This window comes from Dromaius novaehollandiae, chromosome 24 (assembly GCF_036370855.1).
Source record: "Dromaius novaehollandiae isolate bDroNov1 chromosome 24, bDroNov1.hap1, whole genome shotgun sequence".
NCBI lineage: Eukaryota > Metazoa > Chordata > Aves > Casuariiformes > Dromaiidae > Dromaius > Dromaius novaehollandiae.
This window is the reverse complement of record NC_088121.1, coordinates 945,447-969,752: the sequence shown is the minus strand read 5'-3', so window position 1 is coordinate 969,752 and position 24,306 is coordinate 945,447. Positions and strand designations below refer to the sequence as shown.

The 24,306-nt window shown below is 56.6% G+C and overlaps 1 protein-coding gene across 2 annotated transcripts in view; it reads right to left on the bottom strand.

Moving 5' to 3' along the window:
* Window positions 1-526: 526 nt before the first annotated feature.
* The window catches only part of ACOT7 (acyl-CoA thioesterase 7), a 29,226-nt gene continuing 5,446 nt past the window's right edge, over window positions 527-24,306 (bottom strand). The window contains exons 4-10 of one of the 2 annotated variants that reach the window (XM_064525359.1): window positions 20,328-20,419; window positions 17,720-17,834; window positions 16,321-16,335; window positions 15,372-15,458; window positions 7,614-7,730; window positions 5,809-5,993; window positions 527-1,359 (exon numbers count right to left, since the gene is read on the bottom strand). In XM_064525359.1, the coding sequence (XP_064381429.1) occupies window positions 1,255-1,359; window positions 5,809-5,993; window positions 7,614-7,730; window positions 15,372-15,458; window positions 16,321-16,335; window positions 17,720-17,834; window positions 20,328-20,419 (716 nt within the window). In that variant the 3' untranslated portion in view covers window positions 527-1,254. The remainder of the gene's footprint in view (window positions 1,360-5,808; window positions 5,994-7,613; window positions 7,731-15,371; window positions 15,459-16,320; window positions 16,336-17,719; window positions 17,835-20,327; window positions 20,420-24,306) is intronic. The other variant, XM_064525360.1, reaches the window with a different exon arrangement.

Below are 24,306 nucleotides of genomic sequence, written 5' to 3'. Positions count from 1 at the left end.
CGGTGCAGAGCGCTCACCTCCCCGAGGCCCTGGGGAGCTCGGCTGTCGAGCGCTGATCTCGCTAATCCTCGTCTAAAGGTGATGAGCGATTGCTCCCAGCGCGCTCAGCGCTGCGGGACAGACCTGCCCCTTCAGCTCACGAACAAGCCGGGGCTTTACGAAAGCTCAGCATTGACTGTGTTCGTGCTGGAGGGGCGTCCGGAGCTCCCTGCGCTCCACCCTGCCTCAGCCCACCCGTGGCCCCGCATCGTCCCGTCGCTTCGGTCCCTTCCCTTCCCCGTCGCTCTGCCGCCTGCGAGAGCGCGGGCAGGCTGCCGGGGGGGCACAGGCACCGCGCATCCGCGAGAGCCAGCGGGCTGCCAAAGCTCCGCGCAGAAAGCGGGTCCAGACGATCCCCGCGCGGGCAGCTAAAACGCCTGCTCGCGCCTCTGAACGGGAGCGCGGCTCCCGTGAGAGCTCGAGGAAGCCTCCTCGACCGAGCCTGCAAGCCAGACGTGCTGCTGCGTAAGAAAAGAAGCGATACCTGTTTCATTTCAGTCCGAGACTGACAGACTTTATTCATGTCACAGTATTCCTTAAATAACTTAGATGTGCACAGAGATACCACACAGATTTCAATGGAATGGTCTGAGACATTCAGTACAATACTCAGTTGCTTTTATACTGCAGAGTATCATAAATAAGCTTTGGTGTACATTTTTAGGACATACTGTAAGTTCAACACAGCGTTACAGAGACTCGAGGCCTTGCGCGTCCCCGGTGCTGCCGCCTGCTCTCTGCATCGCGGCGGCGCGGACGAGGGCCGTACTTTGGAATGAAATGACAAAAACGGGGCTAGGGGTTTGAGAGACAAACAAACACCACGAGAATACTTCTGAAGCGCCAGGCAGCACCTGCGGGTCTTCCGAGGGCTCAGGTTAGGACATTGGACCTTGTGTAGTTGATAAGCTGAACAGCAGTGACAGAACTCAGAAGCTGCGCGCAGCCCGGCGGCTTCGAGCAGCGGCGGCCGCTCACGGCACTGCCGACGGCAGAGGAACGCGCGTGCAGCTTTCCACGTCCGCTCACGTCCGAAACGCGAGCTTCATTTCAAAGCTTGCTTTGCGGGACAGCGGCAGCACGAAGGGAGCGCCCGAGGCCCCGCGCACGCTTCACACAACACTAATGGGAATTCCGAAGTTTGGCCAAGTGACCGCTTGTAGCGGCACGCGATGCCCGGCGGCGCCCCGCGAGCAGCTCGGTCCGGACGGGAGATCACTGCTGGGCGGCCTGCTGCATCTGCGCCTGCCTTTTGGCTTTTGTTTGAAGGTATCTCCCCTTCCCTTCCTCAAAGCGCCTCTTCTCGTCCTCGGTTTCTGTCTGGTGTTAAAACGAGAAACGAAAGCCACGAGCGTTAGATCAGTCAGGATCGCGACTGGCAGAGCCGAGGCGCGCAGCAAGTTTTCACTGGCTCAGTTGGATCAGCGTTTCCCCTCGGCCCGCTCCACCCGAAGGCACGAGCGCTGCCCCAGCCCGGCGCCCGTGCGGCCCTGGAGCCCCCGCAAAGCGCCCCGCTGCCTCCAGCCCTCTGAAGCGTTACAGGGACTTCTCTTATTCATGTATTTATGCACCCCCCGGAGAAGCGTGCCTTAAACGGGCCGGCCAGGACGGGAAATCCATTTTGCGGCACTTGCTAACTTCTCAGCCAAGCGCCTGCTGCCGAGGCCCCGACGGGGCAACATCTTCGTGGCCGTTTGTTTTGTAAATCACCAGATTTGCTGCACTCCATGTTCAATTTTGCATCATTTTCTATCCAGTCTGCAGAACGCCTGGCTGCAGGCGACCTTTCCCGGGGGGAACCAGCCCGGAGCGCTCTGGAGCTCGACAGAAGCTGGCTCGCGACAGAAATGTTCTCCGTCAGCTAGAGGTAACGTCAGCCGTTACCCTCCGCTCCCGCACGTTTCCAGGCAAAGACGCTGCCGACAGAAGTGACCAGAAGGGGCTTTTTAACTGAACATCCGTGGGAGGAAACATTTGCTACAACCCGATGTCTCTGGAAGGGCTCCCGAAGCCTCGGCAGCCGAGGCCGCCCCCCAGGCACGGAAACGCTGCCGAAACGCTGCCGTACCGAGCCGCGCTGCAGCTTCTCACGCGGGTGACACGAACCCCCTCCGCTCTGCTGCTCGCTCCAGGCCACGCAACGCTTCCGCCCCGGCGCTGCCAGCGGCTCGAGCGTCTCCTTCGGTCGCATCCCGCCGCGGTCCTGCCAGCAGCAGCTTGGCAGCGGGTGCCGGCCCGGGTCTGTGTCACCCGATGCTCAGCGTCCCATCGCCGCCACGACACCGTCGCGGGCTCCCCGGGCACCGGCGGCAGACACCGAGCTCAGCCGCGTCCAAAGCTGAACCCCCGGCCTTGCCACGGGCACGTCAAACCAGCTCTACGCCGTTTCCCTGCACGGAAACGGCCCTTCTGGCCTCGAGAAAGCCAACGGGGTCTCTTCCTGGGAAGCCACGAAGCGGATGACATGCTTCTGGCTACGTCTGCAGCCGTCACGCAGCTTCCCAGGGGCCCGGGGACGCCCAGGAGCCGCCACCTCGCCCTGCTCCGCCGACAAACAGCGAGCGACGAGGAAGCGTCGCCCGCAGCCGCCCACGCGCCCGCCGGCTCGCACGGATGCTCCTCCGCCGCGAGACCTTCTCCGGGGGCAGCCAGCCACCGGCGCGGAGGGCGTCCCCGAGCCGGCAGAGCCGCTGGCACAGCCACGGCGGCACGTGGCACTGCTGCCAACGCGCTGCGGCTGAGCCGAGGCCCGAAGCGCTCGCTGCTCTGGGCACGGCTCGTCCAGCGGCGGCTTCGGGAAAGCGCCAGGACTCGCCACGGGTAACGCGGACACGCCAGGGCCGCTGCCTCGCCGCCGCTCCGCTGAAGCCGCAATGAAACCGCTCACGCGGGGCTCTCAAAGAGAGGAGGAGGCAAATGTGCCCAGGAAGCCATTTCCCAAAATAACGGCGCTCCGGTGAGGTGTGACGAGCTCTCCCTGCCTCCGGCAGCTCTTCATGGAAGCAACACACCCGTGCGAGCAGCCGGGTAGGGAAATGCACCCCGAAACGCAGGCTCTCGCAATCGTTTGTTTGAAGAGAAAAGGCGAGCCTGGCAGGATCGGCAGCCCACCCCCCGGTTAAAAGCACGCTCCTTTCAGAACGCGTGAAGTGTGAAAAAGGAGCGGCGATGCAACATCCACATAAACGTCCCAGCTACGCACGGACCCGGCCGTGGATCCGGCACCCAGGTCGGACGGGGAAGTGGGGGGACACCAGAGCCCGGTCACATCGCAGCGCCACTGAGTTCCACGGAGATATTCAAAGGAACAAATGAATAACAAGCAGCACATTTCATTCCGGTAACATTTGCATTCCTTAAATTATTCAGCAATTTAAAAAAAGATCTCAAGTTCAATTTCAGCTGAAGACTTCCGCCAGACGCTGCCCAGGTCTGAGGCGAATAGCGGGACGCGGATCCCCGGGTGGAAACCAGATGGGATCCAGGCTGCGGGAGGAAACCAGGTGGGGGCCAGATCCTGCTCTCAAACCCCGCTTCGGAGCCACCGAACACCCTTACGGGGATCCCGTGCTCCGCTTGAAGGCTGAAACTGCGCATTACGGCCCGAACCAACCTCGCAGCCGGCCGCTGTGGGTGGGATCTTCCCTCCCGGCAGCTTTGGCAGGCAGTCAACCCCTGCACGAGCCAGTTCGGCTCGCTGAGCCGACGGGAACCAGCCGGCGTAGGAAGAGGCACGGTCCTCCCACGAGGCTGGCAAGCGGCGAGGCCACGGCGGAGCCGGCGTTTCCGCAGGGGCGGAGGCGGCCGCGGCCAGGTCCGACCCCGGGGCCTCCGCGATCGCCGCTCAGGCACCGCTTCCCTCCCCTCTTCGGCCGAAGGAAAACACGCAGCAGGAACGGGTCGCCTGCTGCCCGAGGGAGCTGCATCATTTCTCCCGAGCTCTCCCTGCAGGCGCTGATCTAAATCCCCCGCGAGATCTGCCTGCGCTTGCATGGAAAAGGAGTTTTTCCTGCAGCTCAGCTCTGCCTGAGGAGCGAAACCCAGGGCCCGTCTCGGCCGCCCGCTCCGAGCCCCACGACTGAAGCACGCGGAGCGCAAAGCCCCGGGCGGCAGCTCGGCGGGGCCGGGGCCGGGACCGGTGGGAGCGACGCGCTCGGGCCCCCGGACGCGTCCGCGTTCGGCCTCTCCTCCCGCGAAGCGCTGAAGAGCGACTGCCACGAGGAAGCGGGGCTGCTTCCAAGCGGCGCGTCGAGAACGCGCACGAGGGGCAAACGCGGCTCCTGCTACGGGAAACCTGAATGAAAAGCTGCAGTCTGTGAAGTACATAACTGCTATTTGGACAGCTAATTTCTAATTAGCCAACAAAACAGTCTGAAATGCTGAAGAGCGCGGTACAGAGGGAGATCTACGCGGCATAAAATATTAATGGAGAAACAACTCTAAGTCGGCAGCGCTGCGTTTGATGTCAGCAAAGAGCTGCCGGGATCAGGAAAGCTAAGAATAGACGGGAGGGCTGAGGTGGGAACGCGGCGGCGGCCGGGGAAGGGGCGCGCTGGGATCCGCACGCAGGGCTTCGGTCCTCCTTCCCCAGGCAAAACCCCAGCCCGGTTCCCAGCGCAAAGGGAGGGAAGTCCACAAAGCCTGAAGAACAGATTCTCTCAATTGTGAAAAAGAGAAACGATCCTCACATTGGCAATTGTCAACCAGAGCAGATTTAAAAAAAAAAAAAAAAGCCTGCTTTGGAAATGCTTGTTTATGCTCATATTTTTCTGCTGAATAATTCAAAGGAAGTGCTTTTCTTGGACAACAAAGCCCCGAGGGCATCACATAAAAAGCCCAAGTATGTAAAATATTCAGTGTTTATTAAACAAGAAATGAGAAGCTTGAAACCTCCCATTCTTGCAGCACAGAACAGAACATTTGGGTTTAAAAACGAAAATAAAGTCTCTGTTCAGGTGCAGTCTGGGCAGCTAAGGGGCTGCCTGTACGTGGAGCGCTTAGGGAAGACCTCCTCCCGGCATCGCTCGCAGGGACCAGAGGGACGGGGCAAAGCCTGCCCCTTCCCCGAAGCCCCGCGGGCGCCGGCAGAGCCCCGCGCTCGCACGCCGACGCCGCTCAGCGAGGCGCAGCGGCCCCGAGGCTCCCGGCTCGCGCCCGCACCACGAAGCCGCCGGCGCAAACGCACCCGAGGACGCGCTTCAAGGCGGAGCTGCTGCCGGCACAGGGCTGGGAGGGACCAGCGCGGGAACGGCGCGGAGGAGATGCAGGGGAACCGTGACCGCCCGTCCCACAGCGAGGGAGGGCGAGGGCACGCACGGAACCACCAGGCAGCAAGATTAAAAGACAGACAAGGGCATTTGCACGCGGCAGCTGGAACAGGGAGCACGTCGCAATAGGAGAAGGCGGCGGCTCAGGCGAGCTCAGGGCTCTCGTTTGCTCTGAAGCGGCTGCAGCCTCAGACTCAGCGTTTGCAAACCCCCCGCTGCGGTGTGCACCCAGGACGGCCGCTCCACACCCCGTTCACGTGCTCACCTCGGGGCAGCTGCAATAAGCCACGCTGCGAAGGGGAGACGGGCCTCAACGGCTCTTCTTGCGCCTCCAGAGCCTCCCCACGCGGCGGGCGCGGCGGAGAGCTGCTCCTCCGCCCGGCAAGGCCACGGCCCCCTCCCCTACCAGCAGGGCGATTTCAAACACCGCGACACGCGCGGCCCCGGGCCGCCCGCCCGCGGGACGGGGCGCAGGCGGGAGCCCTGAAGGGAGAGCTCTTACCAGCAGCTGTGGCACCGGCAGAGGTTTCCCCTCCTTGCTCAGGGACACGTAAGTAAAAAAAGCACTGACAGCACGATATCTTTCTTGAGGCTCATCCACAAAAGGATCGGCATCCACAAAGACCTCAATTTCCATGGATTTATTGCTTGTGAAGGTCATGCGTCCAGAAATAGTAATAACGCTACCTGCAAAACACAGACGGGTCAGTTAATCAGCAGCAGCAGGAACCAGCGGCCATCCATTATCCCGAGCATAAAAGCATTCCCCAGCCAAAGGGCCGACACATCAGATCAGCCACTTAGGAGAAAACCACGGCTATATTTGCTAACAAATAGGGCGCAACAAACCTTACCGTGTTTCTTGCTTATGTAGGCATTATTTTCTCCTCTTTCGGGCAGGCGCCGAGATTTCTTTCTGCACGTTGCAACGGCAACACTCAGCAGAAGGAATCAAGTGACGCAGCTTCCGAAAGAGGCAGGTGCCAGTTTCTACCCAGCACGTCCCTGAAGGAATGCAAGCCAGCCCGAAGCTCTGCACTCGTTATGAAAAACTAGCAGCAGTCCTTTTCCTCCTGGACCGTTTTCCGGCACGACGCGTGTCGTAGTAAGATCTCACATACCACCGAGTTCTTACGGCAGCACTTCAGGGGAGCGCTGCTCTACCGATCTGCTGTGCTCGCAGAAGGGGGACTCTCTGCCAGGCTGATTCCCCAGCCCGAAACGGCCCGTGCACCGAGCCTCGAACACAGCAGCCAGCCGATCCCGCTTCGCCACGTCCGAGGAAGCGGGCTTTGCCCCGTACTCACACGCGGCAGTCGCTCAGTGGAGAAAACGTCAACCTGCGTAACAGTAACTCTCCCGCGAACGCCTCACACGAGCAGCGGCTTTTGCAAGACTTGCAGTTAGTTTCAGCTAGAGCCCTCGGAGCGCGCTGCCCTGGGCAGAAGTACCAAGTTCACAGCACGCACAGTTTTGTCTAAGCGGAACAGGCAGCCCAGGGCAGTCTGCTGCTCACACGGGATACGTGTCGAAACACCACCCCCTAAAAAACCCAGGGCCACTGCAGCAGTCTTTCCCGGATGCAACGGCAGAGCCTCTCCGCGCACCAAGCACGCCGCGCAGCAGACTTGCTGCCGACGTTGCCACGCTCTCGGATCTGAGCTGCGGGCGGCTGGAGCGCGGAAGCACTGCAGTCCTCTGAACGCCTAACTCAGAACAAGCAAACGCCTTCATCATTTACGGCAACGACACCGCTTCCGCTCTGGGATTTCCCAGAAGCACGAGGTGTTATTTTAATGTGGATTAAAAAAAGAGGCTTCCTTATCAACTTTTCTCATACACAATAAAATACTTAAGGAGCCATGAATTAATTCAATACCCAGAGCTAGCAACATTTCATTTCTAAGCAGGTAAAACATCTGCAGCCACCCGCCCCCGAGAACTGCTTCTGCGTGATAACGAGAGGCGCAAACGACGCTGCGGTCCTGCAGCAGCAAAGCCGCCTGCATCCGCAGCTCTCCTGCCTCCGCGTCCGCAGCCCTCACCGAGCCGCAACCACTCTTCCGGGCGAGGAACTCCATTCGTTTCATGTTTTATTAAAAGCCGGGTCTGCCAGGCCGTGTTTATGAGCTGCTCAGCACAGCGTGAGCGCCTAATCCGGATGAAATTTCTCTGCCTCTCGTGTCTCGCAGACGGAGCGCGCCTGACCGCCGACCCAAGGAGCAGAAACGTGGCACCCACAGAGGAAGCGAGAAAGCTGCAAGCGCGTCCGGGGCTGTTCCCCCGAGGCCCAGAGGGACCCTTTACCTTTTTTGATCTTCTCGTGGAAGTTGATGGCATCCACAGAGGCCGTGACGATGTTGGTCTTGCAGTGGCGGGCGGCGACAATCCCCGCGACCTCGTCCATGAGTTTCATGGTGACACCTGTGCGGGGAACCACCCATCAGAGCTGCGGCAGCGGCAACACCGAGCTCAACCGCAGAGCGAGGGAGAGGAGGTCCTGCCGCACGCGTCACCCCTGCCCTGCCACGGGCCGCTCGAAACGGCCGGGAATCAGGCCGGACCCGGAGGAGCAGCGGACTCCTCGCTGCCGTCCCCCCCAAGCAAGCACCAGGCTCTGCGCGTGTCCCGCTACCAGAGAGCAGCACCGTGAGCGTTTCCCCCACCGAACTCGCACGCTCCCACCCCTGACGAGACCAAGCACGGGCTCGTTTTGAGAGCCTGCCTGTGAGCATCGCTGCAGGGCGTTAAAAAGCTGCTGTACCCACGGTGAACCCACGAACCGCCCAGCGCAGCAGCAGCAGAGCCCGCGAGCGCTCTGTGCGCCAGCGCAGAGCCGGGCAGCTGCCGCACGGGAGCCCCCCGACCCCTCCACGCAGGGCGGCGGCCCATCGGCCTGGTGTCAGTCACCTCGGGTATTAACCCGAGCCCACAGCGTTTCATTTGCGACCACTGGCATTTGCACAGACAGATATTGGCTGGGTAGGCACACAATGAAAACTAAAAGGCCATAAGTGCTGCGTTTCCCAGAGCATGCCAGATATTTTTAAAACATGCGGTTTTATGTTCTGCTGCAGAAGACACTTGCTAAGGCCTTTAGGGCTGCTACATAAATAACTTGAAGGTTCAAGGCCTTTTACTGTGGGTTTTACATGCTGCTTCCTGCTGAGAAGTGCGGTGGTGACAGGACCGATGCGCACAAACGCGGCCTCCGCTCTCTTCTCCTCGTGGAGGACGAGGAGGGGAGTCCGGCTAGCAGGGCTTCGGGTGTTCGGCAGGCACGTCCCAAAGCGGCGAAACACTCAACGCACGCGGCAGTTGTGCAATGCCAGCAGCAGGCCAAATCGAGCCAACGTAAGGGACGCTATTTTGCCTAAGCCCTACTAGCCAGAAGCTACTCTTTCTCCCGTTGTAAATGTACACAGGCGCTAAACCCCCTTGGAGCGAGGCAGACACTGGCATGGTGAAGATGAAAGGGTTTATATCTGCTTTATCAAAGATAAAGCACGCACGGGAGGGACCAGACAAGCGAGAGCTTTCAAGCCACCGACGCGAGCAGCGTGCAGAAGCAGTGCCGTCATTCGCAGAGGTCCCCGGTACGGCATCTGCACAACAAAAGACACACTGAAAAGAGATAGCTGGACGGCAAGAATGAATCTCAGCCACAGGAAAATCATCAGCTGGAACTGCCATGACTGGAATAACGATCCCGGCAGAGCAACGCCAGGACGGCAGCCATTCAGACCCGGGTCCTTAACATCTCTGCCACTTTCGACTCTCCTAAATTTCCTTTAAAAAGGCCTCAGCGTTGTAATGCGAGATCTGTTCTGTAAAATCCCTGCTTTAAAAGTGATCTGTTTATTTTTTTTGAAGCATGCGACTAGGGAAAATGTTAGAGTGGCGTTCCACCTATATTTTAAGAGGCCCCTCTTCAACACCACAAGTTAAAAAAATGCAGCCTGAAAAAGTCTGGAGATGAGAGGGACTGTTGTTTTTAAAGAGAAGCCAAGTCACACAAGTTAAGCACTCAAAAGCTACGATATGCTAAAGCTGAAGTTATTTATTCCCACATAACACAGGCCCTGTTAGAAACGGCCCAAAGATGCAATCACGGCACTGGGAAAGAGTGTGTGCGTTTATTAAATGTATCACTTAACTGCACAGAGACGCGCCAGCGTGGCCTGCAGCAGCACATGCCGTCAGCCTCCACGGGCACCATCCAACGCTGCTAAAGGCATCCCCGCGGCGCCGGCACGCGCAAAATCAGCGACAGCCTTCCCGGCTGCTTTCCCTGCTTTACAAAGCGGGATGCTTGCCACACGAACGGCGCGCTTGCTCGCAACATCGGCGGCTTCCCGCCAGCCGCGCACGGGGCAGGCACTAGCCCATGCGGTTCCTGCCTTTTCCCTTCCCCGTCTGCAGAGCTTCCCACCCTGGCAATGGGCACGCGCGAACGGAGCCCGGCTGCGCTGCTCCTGGGGAAGCCCAGAGGACTCGGCAGGCTCCGCGCACGAAACGTCCCCTTCACCGGGCTGTCGACAGCAGACGCGAGAAGCAAAGCTTTATATGCACAGCGCACCAAGGCGTTTGCTGTGCCTCCGCGTCCCTGTCTGCCACGCTGTGTCTGCGGAGCCCTCGGGATTCAGCAGGGCGAGAGATGCCCAGGTGTTTGACCACTACCAAAATTCCCTTGGGATGCGCAGAGCTCATCGCATCCTCCACGCAAGCCGGGATCGCGCGGCAGCTGCCCGTTCAGCCTCAAACTGGGAGCCCCAGCAGCCACCCACCCCTTGGAAACACACCGCTTTCCAGGTTCGCGCTGCAAGTCCTTGTCCTTCTCCTCCTATTCGGCGTACAATGGATGCTGCCAACCGGGAGGAAATTACCCCAGCAAATTACAGTAATTTTACATTTGGTATTTATAATCGGAGATTTGCAATTTAAAAGATGACAACAAAATTGTAGGATTTACAGTTTGACTATGTCAGTTTTTTGGGCTTTTCTTTAAACACAGAAGAAGTCCCGTTTGGCTCCAAACGCGAGACAAAACAGCTGGTGCCACAGATATTTCTGAATGTAATATTTAACTGTCCGTGGATCCTGAAAGCAGTGACAGCACGTTGACTATCTTTGAAAACGTTGTTAAAAATAGATCCTTTAAAAACCAGGAAAATCTTCTCAAAGGTACACGACGAGGGTACGTTTCTCTACAAGCAGGAGCCAACAGAGCTGGAGCATTTAGCACCCAGAGCCCCCGGGCGCCGCCGAGGCAGTTTCGGGATGCGCCGGGCTCCGAAGGGAGCCGTGCCCTGCGCGACCACGATGCCTTTATTTATCCTCGGATGCATCTGCTCTCAGAAGCTCCCCTGCTCTCCAGGCTGCTTAATTTCATGGTCCGAGATGGCAAAAGAACTGCTCGATAATGAGGAGTTGCTATGGCAACCACTCATTTTATTAGCACCACGAATGGCACCGAATCACCTGTCGGAGGAGACGACACTTCCCTCTCCGATTAGGGAGCTCTCGGGAACGCGAGTGCTGCCTCGCCGCTCGTCCAGAGCTCCCGCTGCTCCGTCAGGCCCGACTCCGCCATCACCCGTCCGCAGCCGGGCTCACGGCGTCGAGGCCGGGGGCTCGCGACCGCCAGCAGCTCCCGTGCTGCCGGGACGAACACCACAGCAGCCCGTGGGTCCCTCGCGCTGCACCACAGCTGCCGACCGCACATTCGGGCTCTCCCCTCCCGCTACCAAAACCACATTACTACTCTTATTATGTTCTATGCTGTTTTCTTTCAAAAGCAGCGGCATATGCTATGATCAGACTTTCAATTTTTTTGCAACAAGTGCTAAAAAACACATTAAAAAAAGGAAAGAGATGCGCGTGCCGTCTCCAGCGAAGAAGGGGAGGCATGAGAAAACCCATCATCACCCGCACGAGGAACGCGGGTACAAGGGGCCCAAGGGCACAGCTCCTCCGCAGAGCAGCCTTCAGGACAGCCCAGCCCTTCCCTTCCCACCCGGAAAGGGCGAGTCGTGAACCAAGAGGCCTCTGCCAACGCAAACGCGTCCTCGGGGTCATCGCAAGGAAGCACACGCTCCTCACGCACGGCTTCTTGCTGTTCTTCCCAGGCTCAAGAGGCAGAGGAGAGCATCCCGTGCCAGGCGCGAGAGGGAAGGCCTTCTCCAAGGATGGCCACGACCATACATGAACCGTGCCCGTGCTCTACGGGCAAGGCGGCACGGCACGGCGCGGAAGGATCGCGCTGCTGAAGACCCCAAAGGGCTCCCACTGGCTCCGTTTCTCCCGAACCTGCGAGCTCACAAGGAAGCTGCCAGGTTAGCTCACGCCTTTGGTGATTTCAGTCAACGTGCCCCATCGATTGCAACTTTTCAAAGGCGACCTTAGGCATTAGTGGAAAGAGTCCTATTGCTTGTGGTGACAAGCGGAAAACCGTGTCCATATAGCGCTCGCTTCATGCTGCAGTCAGATGTCTGCAACATAAACAATAACTCAGACTCCCTTGTTCCAGTCCACTTCTATATTTCAATCAGGAGAGCTCAAAGAAATCAATAATAAAAAAAATCGGAGAAGCTTTAAAAGCCTGTGGACTACTGAGCCACTTGGAGGAGGAGGGCAGCCGACGCGCACCGCGGTGCCCGACGGGCAAAGCCAGGCATCTTGCGCGAATCCGACCTTACACATCCGGAAAGGAAGCCTGCGCAGAAAGGCCATGTTTGGTTCCAACCTCACTGCAAAAAGTCGGCCAATGAAAGGCAGAGTTCATACGGGAAGTATCCGTATCTCAAAAAAAACTATGTTAAAAAAAAGAAAAGAAAACAACCCTCTTTACTGCCCTCTTTCCAGTTTCAGACATATCTTAGTAAACAGCTCAGCAGCTTAAGACAGTTGGAAAAAAAAAGCCAAAAGCAGAAATTAAATGAATGAGCAACATTTTAAAATGCTTTTAAGCAAGCACTCTTAGGTATAGATAACAGTCACTGCACGAATTTAAAGAAGGCAGGACAAATAGTGTATTTTCACATCGTTCCACAGCTTTGGTGGGATTTTTCCAGGGTCCTGTGACTTACGCTGGGTTTTAAATAGAACACAGTGCCAGTGCTGCTTTTCTTACAGCATCGGTTGCTTTATGCTAATTAGCCCTCACAGCTGCTAATTATACCTTGATTTTTGGTGATATCTCAGCTATATTCTTCTTTAGAAGGGGAAAATAAAACTGGATCCCTGTGCCTGGGCTATCTATTGAAACCGCAGGTGCTAAAAAGCAAACGGCCTTCTCCCACCCAGCTCGGAGCTGGGCTGCGCTTCGCACAATGCTCCATCAGCAACGCCATCTCGCACGGAACAGTTATTTACGCCCAAACCGTACTTCCAGTCTGATTGCTCATTCTTTATTCTCTCAGGGGACTCATGAATTGGGCATGATTACGTGTATACACTGAAGAAACTGGTGCCATAAAGTTTGTTTCCCTTATCAGCAGGTTAGACTTCAATCTGCAAGCTCAAAAGTAGAAACACTGCTTTCTTTTCCAGTTCTTCCAAATCATGCTGTATTTTCTCCTATGTAAATCCAGCGCAGAGCCAGATTTGATTTTCCCTAATGTGATCAGTACTTAAGGGTATTCTCCTCAGCTGCAAAAGGAAAGGCAGCTCTGATTTGTTTCCCTGTCAGCTTATCAAATCCTCTCCTACCTGGAGAGACGCTAAGAGATTCCGCAGCTCTTCCTGCCCGCTGGGTGCGGAGGCCTGGCGGCGACGCGGGCTGCGGCTGCTCCCGGGAGCTCGGCGGCAGCCCCACGCACGACAGCCGCGGCCCCGACGGGACGGAGCAGCCCGGGGCGGACGGGACTGCGGCGCTTCTGCTGCAGACACGCGGTCAGAGTTCTCCGTCTGAAAAGACCTGCACAGCCACAAGCCAGCACAGCGTGCAGTTACCTGCTGTACCAACAGGAAGACTTTCCTTTTTCTTTTTTCAGTGAAAAGGAACGTTTCAGCTGATCTCCTGCTGCTGAGATCACCAGACCCCGAGCCTGCAGCTGGAGCAGGGTGGAGGCAGCTGCCAGCACACCCAAGCTGCAGAACACGACGTTTTTGGAAAGGCAGGTAAGAGTCCCACGTATGTAACGGTGCCTGCTACAAGTTACCGTACCGTGTCGATTCCGTGAAAACATACTAAAGGAGGAGCATGGATATAAAACGCTTTCTCAAATGTGCTAATCCATTACTGCTCTGCTGAGAGCCCGATTCATTTTGTTTCGGATACACGCAGACATTCCTTTGTAGGTAAATGAGAAAATTGCACTACTCAATTATCTTCAGCCTGCTACCCAATTTACCCATTTTCAGCACTCCCAGGAGCTCGTTCCTTATTCTCTGCTAGCGGATTACTTTGCGTAGCGTCATTAGGAAGTGCTTATGAATTGTATGTACAAAACACTAGAACCGAAGTAAACGGTGCATTATAATTCTGTTGCTAAACACGAGCTCCAGATACCAGCTGGGAAGCGTGCACATGTCGAGATTAAGCTTTTGTCTGAACTGAAGCACTGCTGAATTTTACAGCCAGTAGAAAGGAATCTAAACGCTTCCAGAGGCAGAATTTGAGTTCATGGGCCCTTGGATGTAATGGTCCATCCAGAGAAGTGCCATGGAAAAAACACTGATACACGTGTCTCTCCCAGCAGGCTGATGAGAAAACCAACCCCACGTTACTGCATTTCAAATACTGCTTATTAAACTGCACTTCTGCTCTGGGGCAAAGAAAAGAGAAAAAAACAACCCACATTACAAGCAAGGCACTGAGACAGGCTCGTTTTGTTGCTAGGTCAGTGAGGTGCCCCAGCATCCTCCTGCCTCGGTCCCCGCAACGGGAGTCCTGCTATTGCCCCTTGCCAGCTCCAAACCGACCGGGCAGGGGAGCAGCTCCGAGTCCAAGTCCCCGCGATGCCAAAGCCAGCAGCGGAGCACAGGGGCGCGCTAACCCTGAGTCCAGACAGGTTTTCCGGAAACACGCATGCGACTTCCTACGGACCAGAGAAGGTGGCCCACAAGAGACAGCAAGTTTCCCAAATTCCAGCTTCCCTGGGGGGAAAACACTCCATTAAAATTCCCCATACGCGGTTTACTAATGAGGAAGACTGTCCTGCTGCTGCCGAACTTACGCTTTGGATAATCTGACTTGATATGCTGCTGTTCTTCAAATCGGGCCATAAAACATTTAGAGCATGTTCATTCTGGGCAGAAGATGTGAATTGTCTAAACACAGCGACCTGTTTCTTGCTTGCACAGAAAACATTCCTGCCGGTGCCCAGAAAAACCGGACTCGGCTGCTTCAGCAGCTGGAGAGCAGGTTGGCAGCTCCCAGCAGCTCCCGGTCGCGGGGACACAGAGCCGAACCACCCGCTTTTCACCCGAGACCCCGCAGACCTCCGAGCCAGCGGCACTCAGAGCAGCACATCAGCCCGAGCCACAGGCTCGTCAGCCCATGAACGAGAGAAACTGGGGAAGCTACTGCAGCAAGCTCACAACTGGAGCATCACTATTTAAGTGTTTTGCTGCCCATTTTCTCACCAGCAAGTCAAAAAGAATAAAGCAGAGAATATTCTAGGACTGCTTCGTTTCTGATCCCACTAAGAAACAAACACTAATGACACGGCAAAATGCCTTAATTGCCCTTAGACTGGCAAGTGCGTTTGCCTGCCTGAGATCAGCTGCTCTTTGGAAGCGAGAAGACTGCACGAGTCTGACCGCAGCCACTCGCTCCACCTCACAGGAAACCTTTCCCTAGGGCGCGTTGGCTCCGACTCCCTGCGCCGGCGAGATCTCACTGCCTCAGGTCGACTAGTGCGTGGTCCTTTGATGAGGGGGAGCTCCCATCCTGCACGTGACCTTCACCAGCCTTTATTTCATCCTCATCCTCCCCATTTCGGTGCCTTACAGCCCTGCTCTCCATCCGCCGCTGCTCTCGCAGACCCGCCCCTGCACGCACGCAGCGCGGGGGCTCGGTTACCCTTAACGAATACGACTGTAAAGTCCGATTTTACTCACCACCATGTACGAAGCCAAGCAAAGTGCAGTCCGATGGTCCCAGCAAGTGAATCAGGCTGGACTGGCTGTAGCCCACAGTATGTGGCTCTGTTTAAAGCAAGCAGACAAAAAGCAGAGACGTCAAACCTCGCAGGCAGAGTACGATCTTGCCCGATGCAACCTGATGTCTCGCAAGAATGCTGTCAGAGCCCGAGGACAACCGTCTGGCTCACCTCGTAGGATGAAAATGTTGTGTTATGTTATTCAAAACTGAAATACTTTTGAATCAGTTTAATCAAACAATTGAAATTGGTCCTGAAGAGTCCTGAAAGAAAGGCTGTTTAATACATGATGGACTGCCAAGTCCCTCTAATATTAACCTACCAACTTTACTCAAACTCAGCTTGTTTTTGTTTTTTTACGTTCACAGGAGCCTCAAAGCAAACTGAAAATAACTGAATGCAATTTGTAGTCTTATGGTTTTCTTTCTCAGGCTATCAGTTGCATGCTGAACTGAAGCACCGTAGGCTATATTTTCCTAAATCTGGTTTATTTACCCGTCTGCCATTTAGCAATGTGTCAAAAGGACCATGCTTTCGGCTCAGCTTTAATAACATCTCTATTCCCACGCCCACAAGTAATGGCACGTACTGGCGTCATCTGACATGCAAGTGCCACTAAATCTAAGTGACATAAATTGTGCCCTCAGAGTGCCAGCAGAGAAGAAAACTGGTCTCAGAGGCCCGCTCCTGGCCTCTGAATCTTTTCCTTAATGAGAGACATAAAGCACCAGTTGAGGCACTTATTACAGGAGAAACAAAACCGAGTGCCCAACTGCTTAACGTTGCAGCGTCTCTGAGAAAGCCAACGGAGTAACGGCAACGCAAAGAGCGCGGAAGCGCGCTCCCCCCGTGCCTCGCAGGCGCCCGCACACGACAGCCTCCGCGGAACGCCGGGTCCGCAGCCTTACCTTTAGTCTGTCTATCTGTGAGCAGGGAGAGCAAAGAAGAAAGGTATTTGAGCAACTTTCATTATTACTACCACAGAGGCGACCCACTGCAATCCCCATAGGTACTGGAATTACGTCCACATGCAGCCAGACGCGTTTTGCGTTTTCACAGGCTCTCGGACCGGCCTCGCGGACGCTACCGGCACGGACGTTCGAGGTGCGCAAGCAACACTTCTGAGACCCCTGGAAGCTGGAGCAGCTTCAGACAACAGTCACTGCACAGCAGCGGACAAACGCCTCCTCACCCGCTAACTCATCCCCCAGTTCAAACGTCGGCTGATGAATTTCTTGTGAAAAAGTTGTTTCCAGAGAGGAGCTGCACATGCAGACAGCTGCAGAACCACATTCGCACTTACTAAAAGCTTACATTTTCCTGACTGCTGAACGAAACTTGTTACCACTGCTCAGAACCCAACAGGCCATTTCATCTCACCTTGGGAAAGACGTGCAAAGTGGCAAGAGGAACTGTGCTCCAGAAAAAAGCAACCTGCCAACCAGTCTCTGGAACAAGACCGGAGGAACTCATTCACCCCTTGCGATTTGTTGCTAGGCAACCGCTGCACAAAAAGCCCAAATCCATGTACCGTTCTCACACTCTAAAGGTAGTTAAAATTAACAAGCTCCGGAGAAAGCATCTCCATTCAAAGTGATAAAAATAGTTTGCAGGTCACCTCTTCTAACTCCCCCTCCAAGAGCGGCGTCTTTGGCCACATACCTCACTGCATCTCCAAAACTGTATTGCAAATCCCGACACATCATTTCTGAGGATGAACTCTTAGCTACAGACACTTGAAAAAAGCCCAAGCTGTCTCCTTTAAAGCACAGTCTTGGACTGCACATGCTCTGCCACATGAGGTCTATAAATACCAGCGTGCAGCAGCACAGCCAGTCCGGGCCCCGAGCTGCTGATCCGAAATGCAGTAGCTCTCTGAAAACAAGCAACCTGGAGAGAAGGACGGGTTTTGTGAAAGCAAACTCCAGCAGAGCAGCTGCAGCTAATCTAGTTCTGTGCAAAAAATCCTCCCTCTATCTCCCTTGATCATTCAGATCAGGGGGCCTGGAGTCACTGCTCGCCCAGAGGTAACCTGGAGTGAGCTGGTGATCTCAATGCTGAAGGGAGAAGCCTGAAGAAAGCCTCCTCCTCGGCCATCACGGCAGCAAGAGCTTCTAGAGGAGCTTCCTTTAGCCAAGACAGATCTCACAGGAGCGAGGAGGGAAAGTATCAGCTCAGAGAAGTAACTGAACAGTCCCTGCCGTGATCCTCCGACCACTTCCCAAAAGCCCTCCCGCCTCCTCCCAGCTGCCACATACCACAGAGACGTTTCTTCAGGATATACATTGCTCGTGCTGCATGCATTACCTGGGTTGATCACAGGGAAGATCACATCCCCGTTTCTTTGTTTAGTTTCCAGTCGATCCAGTTTTTGCTCTTCGTAACGTTTCCTTCCTTCGTCTTCCTGCTCTTTTCGCGCGTACTGAAAGGAGAGAAAACACAGCTCATTCTGCCTGCGCGTGCTGCCAAGCGGCGAGGTGGGCGCAAGCGGAAAGGCGGAGAGGGAGAGGACGGCTGCTCACCGGGGACTACTCTGACAGGAGGCCTGGGCCTGCCCTTGTGACCCTCGCGTAGCACCAAGGATATCTTGCGGCACCGCGGAAAGCCAAGCGCTGCCCCCAGCAGCGGTCTCGGGACACGTGGCACCGAATGAGCTGCGACGGGGCAGGGGACCGGCGCCGACCGGCACTGTCCCCCTCCCCGCACACGTCCCAGCGAGCTGTCTGAAACTCCCCCCGAAGCACGCGAGCAGTCCCAAGATGAGCACGGCTGCCAGAACGCACTCCCGGCCCAAAAGACGACACGTACGACCTCTTGCTGCTGTCACGATTTCATATCGAAGCGGAAAGGGAATACAGCCTCATTATAGACCTGCCAAGCAGAGTCACTGCCGGTATTTAAACACAGAACAAACAGCTATGCATTTCAAACGGGAAAAACAGTACCGGGAACAACAGCCGGCACAACAGGTACGGCTCAGAAGAGACACCAGAGGAAACAGGCACTGCCTCTCCGAAGGGTGACTTTTAAAGCTCAGAGCACACCCGGAGTCTGCCTCCTGCCAACCTTTCCACACAGCTCTCAGAAACAACCACCTCTTCGGACAAAGCCCTCTGCACCGTTCAGTGCTTTTATTCCTTGCAAACGGCTAGAAACTGAGCAAAACGTCCTCAGGAAAAGGGTGCAACTACAGTGAGTGACCTCTCAGCAAAGGAGGGGAAGGTCTAGGTAGACAGCTTGTCTTGTGCCATTTTAATTCATCGAGCACGTTCATTCGTGCCCAAGGGACGCACGTGAAAGGTAACCTAATGCTCCAGGTGACATCTTGCTGGCAGAATACGCCTCGGTTAGGTCTACACCAGACATCTCTCTGGCTGCTACTACAGGCTTGAGCACAGGATATTAACTCGATTATAAAGTAAGACATCTGCCAGCTCCTCAAGGCTAAAGGCATGCGTGTAGAAAACCAAATTAAGAGTGGGTGTTCTGTTCCAGTAGCTAGCCCTTACTCATCGTCTACATGATCTGCCTACCTCTTGCTCAAAACCAGGTTCCAAATTTTGTTTGGCATCTTACCAACTTGCCGGTTGAAGGTGACCGCTTCACGACAAAACATCCACCTCCAGCCAGAGCAGGATAACTTGGCAGATTTCCTTCAGCCCATCTAGCAGCTCATGTAAATGTACACTTTCCAAGAAAATAAGCCAAGACCAGTCATTTTAAAGATCCCTAAACCGAGTTTGACAAACTACAGAGAGATCGTGGAAGTGTTACTTCAGACCTTCCAGAAAGGCTAAGTGGAAGATGAGTGGAGAAACGATGCTTTAGCCCCAGGAACTTCAGGGGGAAAAAAAACAGCAAGTGAACTTGTTCTGATTTCAGGCAGAAAGGAAGAGATTTATCAGGTGCGAGAAACGCAGCTTGGCAAGAAAAAGCCTGGGATCGGAGCTCCTTGCTCCAATAGATTTTTTCCATTTGCTCCAGTTAAAATGCACATGAATCCCAGCAGATGAAGTCTTTCTCACTAGCATACTGCTGTGACGGCAGAGCGCGACACGCACGAGACAGGACTACCCCTTCCCCAGAAGTCTGGCGAGCAGCAAGTCCCAGGGATTCAAGATCTCCTGGAAAAGAGAAGTTTCTGAAGCTCTCAGCGAGGGAACGTGTTAGGAACGGAAGTTTGCTTCTGAGGCGTACCTAAGCCGACCTGAAGCTGCGGCAGGCAGAAGAGCGTCCCGGCCGCGGGGAGAGCCGCCCGCTCCCTCGGCACGCGGGCGCGGACCCGACATGATATGGGCTGCAGCAGTTGCGGCCACCCAGTCTTTGAAGAGCTGGTGAGCAAGTTTGGCGGGTGCTCAGTAGCTCTTCGCTGCTGCCGAGACCACGTGGAAGCCGAGCAATAGAGCTTTAGAGGTAGGCGTGACCACGAGGGGAGGAAAAGCGATGGTCCTTTTTACATTGTTTCCCCCCCAAAGAATTATCACAACAAAAAACAGAGCCCTCTCCCCTATTTCTGTTTGTCAGCTGTACAGAAAGCAGGGACTGCTTCTCCTGGTCATCTGTTGCTCTTTAAACAGAGCTGTTCTAATCGGGGCTGAACGCGAGCCCGCAAGCACTGGAGCACCTCCACAGCTGTGACTCACACGTGCATCTGGCTGTCAGGCTCGTTTTGCGGCACAGCTTCAGACATCTCTACAAATATTTCTGCTGCAACCGGGAACCAGCAAGCACAGAGAGCGGCCGCCTCTCTGTCGCGGAACCAGGTCTCCGACCGCCGTCCCCACCAACGCACACGGCCCGCAGCCGACGCCGCGGCCTGCGAGACGGTGCCCCAGCCCGTCGCAGGGAAGGGCAGATCCCAGCCGGCTCTGCCCCGAATCTCTGCGGGCGGGAGACGACCAGCACGCGGTCTTACCTGAATAGGAGGAACTTCAACAACTTTGTTCACGTTCTTTAGAGACAGGGGCACGTACCACAGGGTTGCTTTGTTCGTCACCTTCTTAGCCCCTGAAAGAGAGGAAGCAGCGAGTAAAACCTGCACGGCCCCGGGCTAAGGACGCGCCACGCACGCGGAGGAGCCCCGCCGCAGCTGGCTGCTCACCCCAGGCTGCCGGGCCGAGGACAGACAGCAGACGAGGCATCCGCCCCCAGCACAGCCGCCAACCGCCCCCAGCACAGCCGCCAACCGCCCCCAGCACAGCCCCGCCTCGGCTGTTCGGCATTTCCTGCACAGCTCCATGACTTGTCCGCCTCCTTCCGCAGCTTTCCTCGGCAAACCGCAGTCTGAGGAGACAGACTGGTCCCTCCCGAGGCCGGGTGACGGGCCCAGGGCAAGCAGAGCTCTACCGAGGAGCAATTCACCTTTCCACGTAGTTTGCAAGCTTGAAATATCTGTCGCAGCACGTGCCCTAGACACCCACGCGTAACGGGGAGCACGCTCAAGAAAAGGCGCTCGCCAGCAACACTGCGACGCGCACGCGTCCCCCATTCCCCGAGCACCGCCGCTGCCTCCGGAGGTGCCGGCCTGCTGGAACCGCCGGCCCCCGACAAGGGGTGGGCGGGAGACCGCTCTGCTTCAGAAACGCCCGGCTCCTCCGGCCCCGCACTCTGCCTGCGTGTGAGCACGTGTGTTTTAGGTGTGCGCACACGCAAGGAAGGTTGTGCAAGACACCGTGAAGCTGCTGTGCTGGCGGGTGTTCTGTGCAGCCAGGTGACAACCCTGTAACGACAGGCTTAAACGTGACAGTCGGCTGGAATCAGATGAGACCGAGCGGCCAGCACGAACAGCGGCGGAGAGCTCACGGATCCCGTGTTGGGGCTCCAAGCTGGCCCTGTTCACAGCCCTCGACGCCAGAGCAGATCGTGATGGAGAGGGGGGCTGCCGGAGTTCCCGCGCCGCTGTTTGCGCTGACCGAGGACTGTCAGGACAGTCAGGTGCCTCCTACGAACACAAAAACAAGATCACCTTCTCAAAGAGATCGAGGAAACAGACCAAAACCAAACCACGGGACAGCTCTTGCACTGCTCCTCACAGGAACAAGCCTGAAGTCACTCGATTTCGGCGCTAAATAGCATCTGACATTTAAAATTCAAGATGCCACCTTGAGGAAACGTGGCAAGCGGAAAAGCACAAACGCCCTTCTGCCCCGGGAGCGCTGGCGGCAGGGCCCTTCCCCACATCGGTGCCCGCGGAGGGGCTCCGCAGAGCGCAGCAAAATCCGTGCTCTGCTCCAGGGGAACAGCAGAGAACGTCACCCCATCGGTGGCAGGAGGCGGATTCTGAGCAAAGTACTTACTGCTCTAGAATTGCCTCGATTTTTCCTGGAAATAACAAAAGGGCTCCTAAGCCCAGCCCCGCTGCTCCTGGCACCACGGGTTTCTCCACCGCTGTTTCCGAAAGCCTCGGCTTTTACGGCTTGCACCACAAACTCGCGCAGCCTCCCGGGAAGGGCTCTGGAACCGCCCGCGGCCGTGCCGGCGACACGGCAGCGCCGCAGCTCCTCTGCCCCGGCGGGCAGGAGCTCCCACGCGGCCAAGGCGCCCGCCCTCGCCGGCGCGCCACGCAGCGCAGCTCGTCCGAGCCCGGCTCCTTCAGCGGCTGCACGCAGGCAGGGACCGCGCTTCTGCCGCGCTTTGACCCCGAGTGGATCTGACAACGTGCTCCGGGGAATAAGACTAACTGTCACACCCACTAAAGCCATCCTGACAAGCAAAGCTCGTTACCAAGCAACCACACGAAAGGACCTTTTTCAGGCCTAAGTGTGCAATGTGCACCAAATTATGCAGAACAAGTTAATTGCAGATTTTTACATCCTTTAATGAATTGTCAACAGAACTGTAATTCCCGAGGAGCCAACTCTGAGCCTTCAGAGCCACACCTCTCTTCCCAGTGCTGTTCTCCCTTAATCGCTTCCAAGCGCATTTAATATTTTGACATTTAGCATTAGTCGAATGAGCGTTCTTGCTCGCAAAGCTAGATGTTGGTTTGGGTGTCTGCACTCGCGTTTGACAAGGACACCGTCAGCGCGGCAGGCGAGAGGGCGGCGGAGGAGCTGCTGTCACGCTGCGTGGCGTTTGCTGGCTGGTGGCTTGGACGAGCTGAGCGCAGAACCCCGGAGGCAGGTTCCACCTACGAGGGCTTTTCCTTGCGGAGAAACCCGCGCGAAACGCCAGTGCTGCGGGTGGGCGACGCTCCCAGGCCGCTCGGAGCCGGCGCCGGGGGACGGGGTCGGCTGGCCCCGAGCAACGGAGCGCGGGCCGAAACGGTCCCCTCCTCTCCCGAGCGCGCAGCGGGTACCCGCTCACCGCAGCCGCCGCACGGCGAAGCTGGCACGGGAGGGAGGGAGCACCGCGGAAATAAAGCCCTTCGGCACGCGGGCAAGAGATGCGGGAACGGGCTGGTGCCCAACAGCAGCGCCCAGCTGCTCCACCCAGCTTCCACGGGCGCCGAAGAGACCGCGGCGAGGGCAGGCAGGCAGAAAATGCAAATTCCAGGCTGGACAGGTGGATCCCTGAGCACTGGCCACATTGCCAAGTTTCCGACTCGGAGCTTGCGCCCGTTTCCAGGGAAATGGGTTGCTCCCCACACGCTGCAAGCGCTCTCCTCCAGCGCAAGAGAGATGGGGCTGGAGCCCCCGGGACGATGCGAGGCCCGCGGACTTGCTTCTCCCGCTTCTCATCTCGCGCAGCGCAGATGGACAGCGGTGAGGAGCGACAGAGGGTTTCACGTGCTCTTTGTGCAGCCCGGGGAACAGCGGCTCTGCTCTGCCGAGCGGCAACGCAAGGGAAGAGAAACGAGGCATCCGAGCGGCCTCTCCCCACAAAGGCACCGCCCGCCGAAGGAATCCAGAAGCCTCCAGTCGGAAGGCCGTAAACTGGACGTTAACAAGCCGTGGGGACGGGCAGCACCGCAGGAAAGCCAAGCAGACGAAGCCCACGGGTTACGAGGTCAAGGGGAAAACAAGACATTAGTTTCTCCAGGTCCTTTGAATCGGAGGGACTCGGGCTCGCAGGCACCCACGAGAGCTTGACGCTAACGCAGCGTGTCAGCTGGCAACGTCTCCCCAGCGCAGCCTCCCGCGCCCGGCCCGGCCCCGCTGCCGCTGCCTCCGGAGACGGCGGGGCGCTCCCGGGCCAGCCCTGCGCGTCTTCACCGCGCCGCAGCGTTAAAGCGCCCCGGCCAAATACAGGAAACTTCTCGTCTGCTCTGTAATTAAGCAACGGGCCTCGAGGCTGCTGTCTGAAGAGACCATCCTATCAGCTGCCACCAGACTTGGCACCAACGCCAGCCTTCGTCCTGCAAACGCAACTCGAACTGATAATTCAAGCGGTTCACTGCAAAGAGGAGAGAGGAAGCCTGCACTTAAAAGTAGATATGATTCGACAACTTCTGGATGCTGCTTTTGGTTCAATTCCTCCATTTCTTTCTTGGATTCCAAGAGAAGGAGCCTATGTCAAATCTAATCTGTGCATTTGTTAGGAACAGCTAAGGCTACACAGACCTCATTTCCCTGCGCAGCACTGGAGGGTTTTGTCATCGCATTTATACCTAAGGCTGTCAGGTGACGTAAACCGAGAAGAAAGCCTCTTGCGAAAAGCTGCATTTCTCCAGCAAGCTAGGAGGACAATTTAGCACAGCTACCACGTTACGTAATCATTTTTCCACGACAGAACGTCTCGCCTGCCGCTGCAGGCATAAGAGGAGAAAGAGAAGATGTTTCTTCGAACCGCATTTCCGGACTGCCTGGAAGAAACCAATACGAAGTCTCCAAAAAGCCGGAGCGAAGGCCACCGACGCCGCAGACACCCACACCAAGCACAACGCAGGACTGCGGAGACAGGCAGCCGCAGGCCCTGCTCACGGGCTTCTCCTGCAGAGCCACCCAGGAACCGCA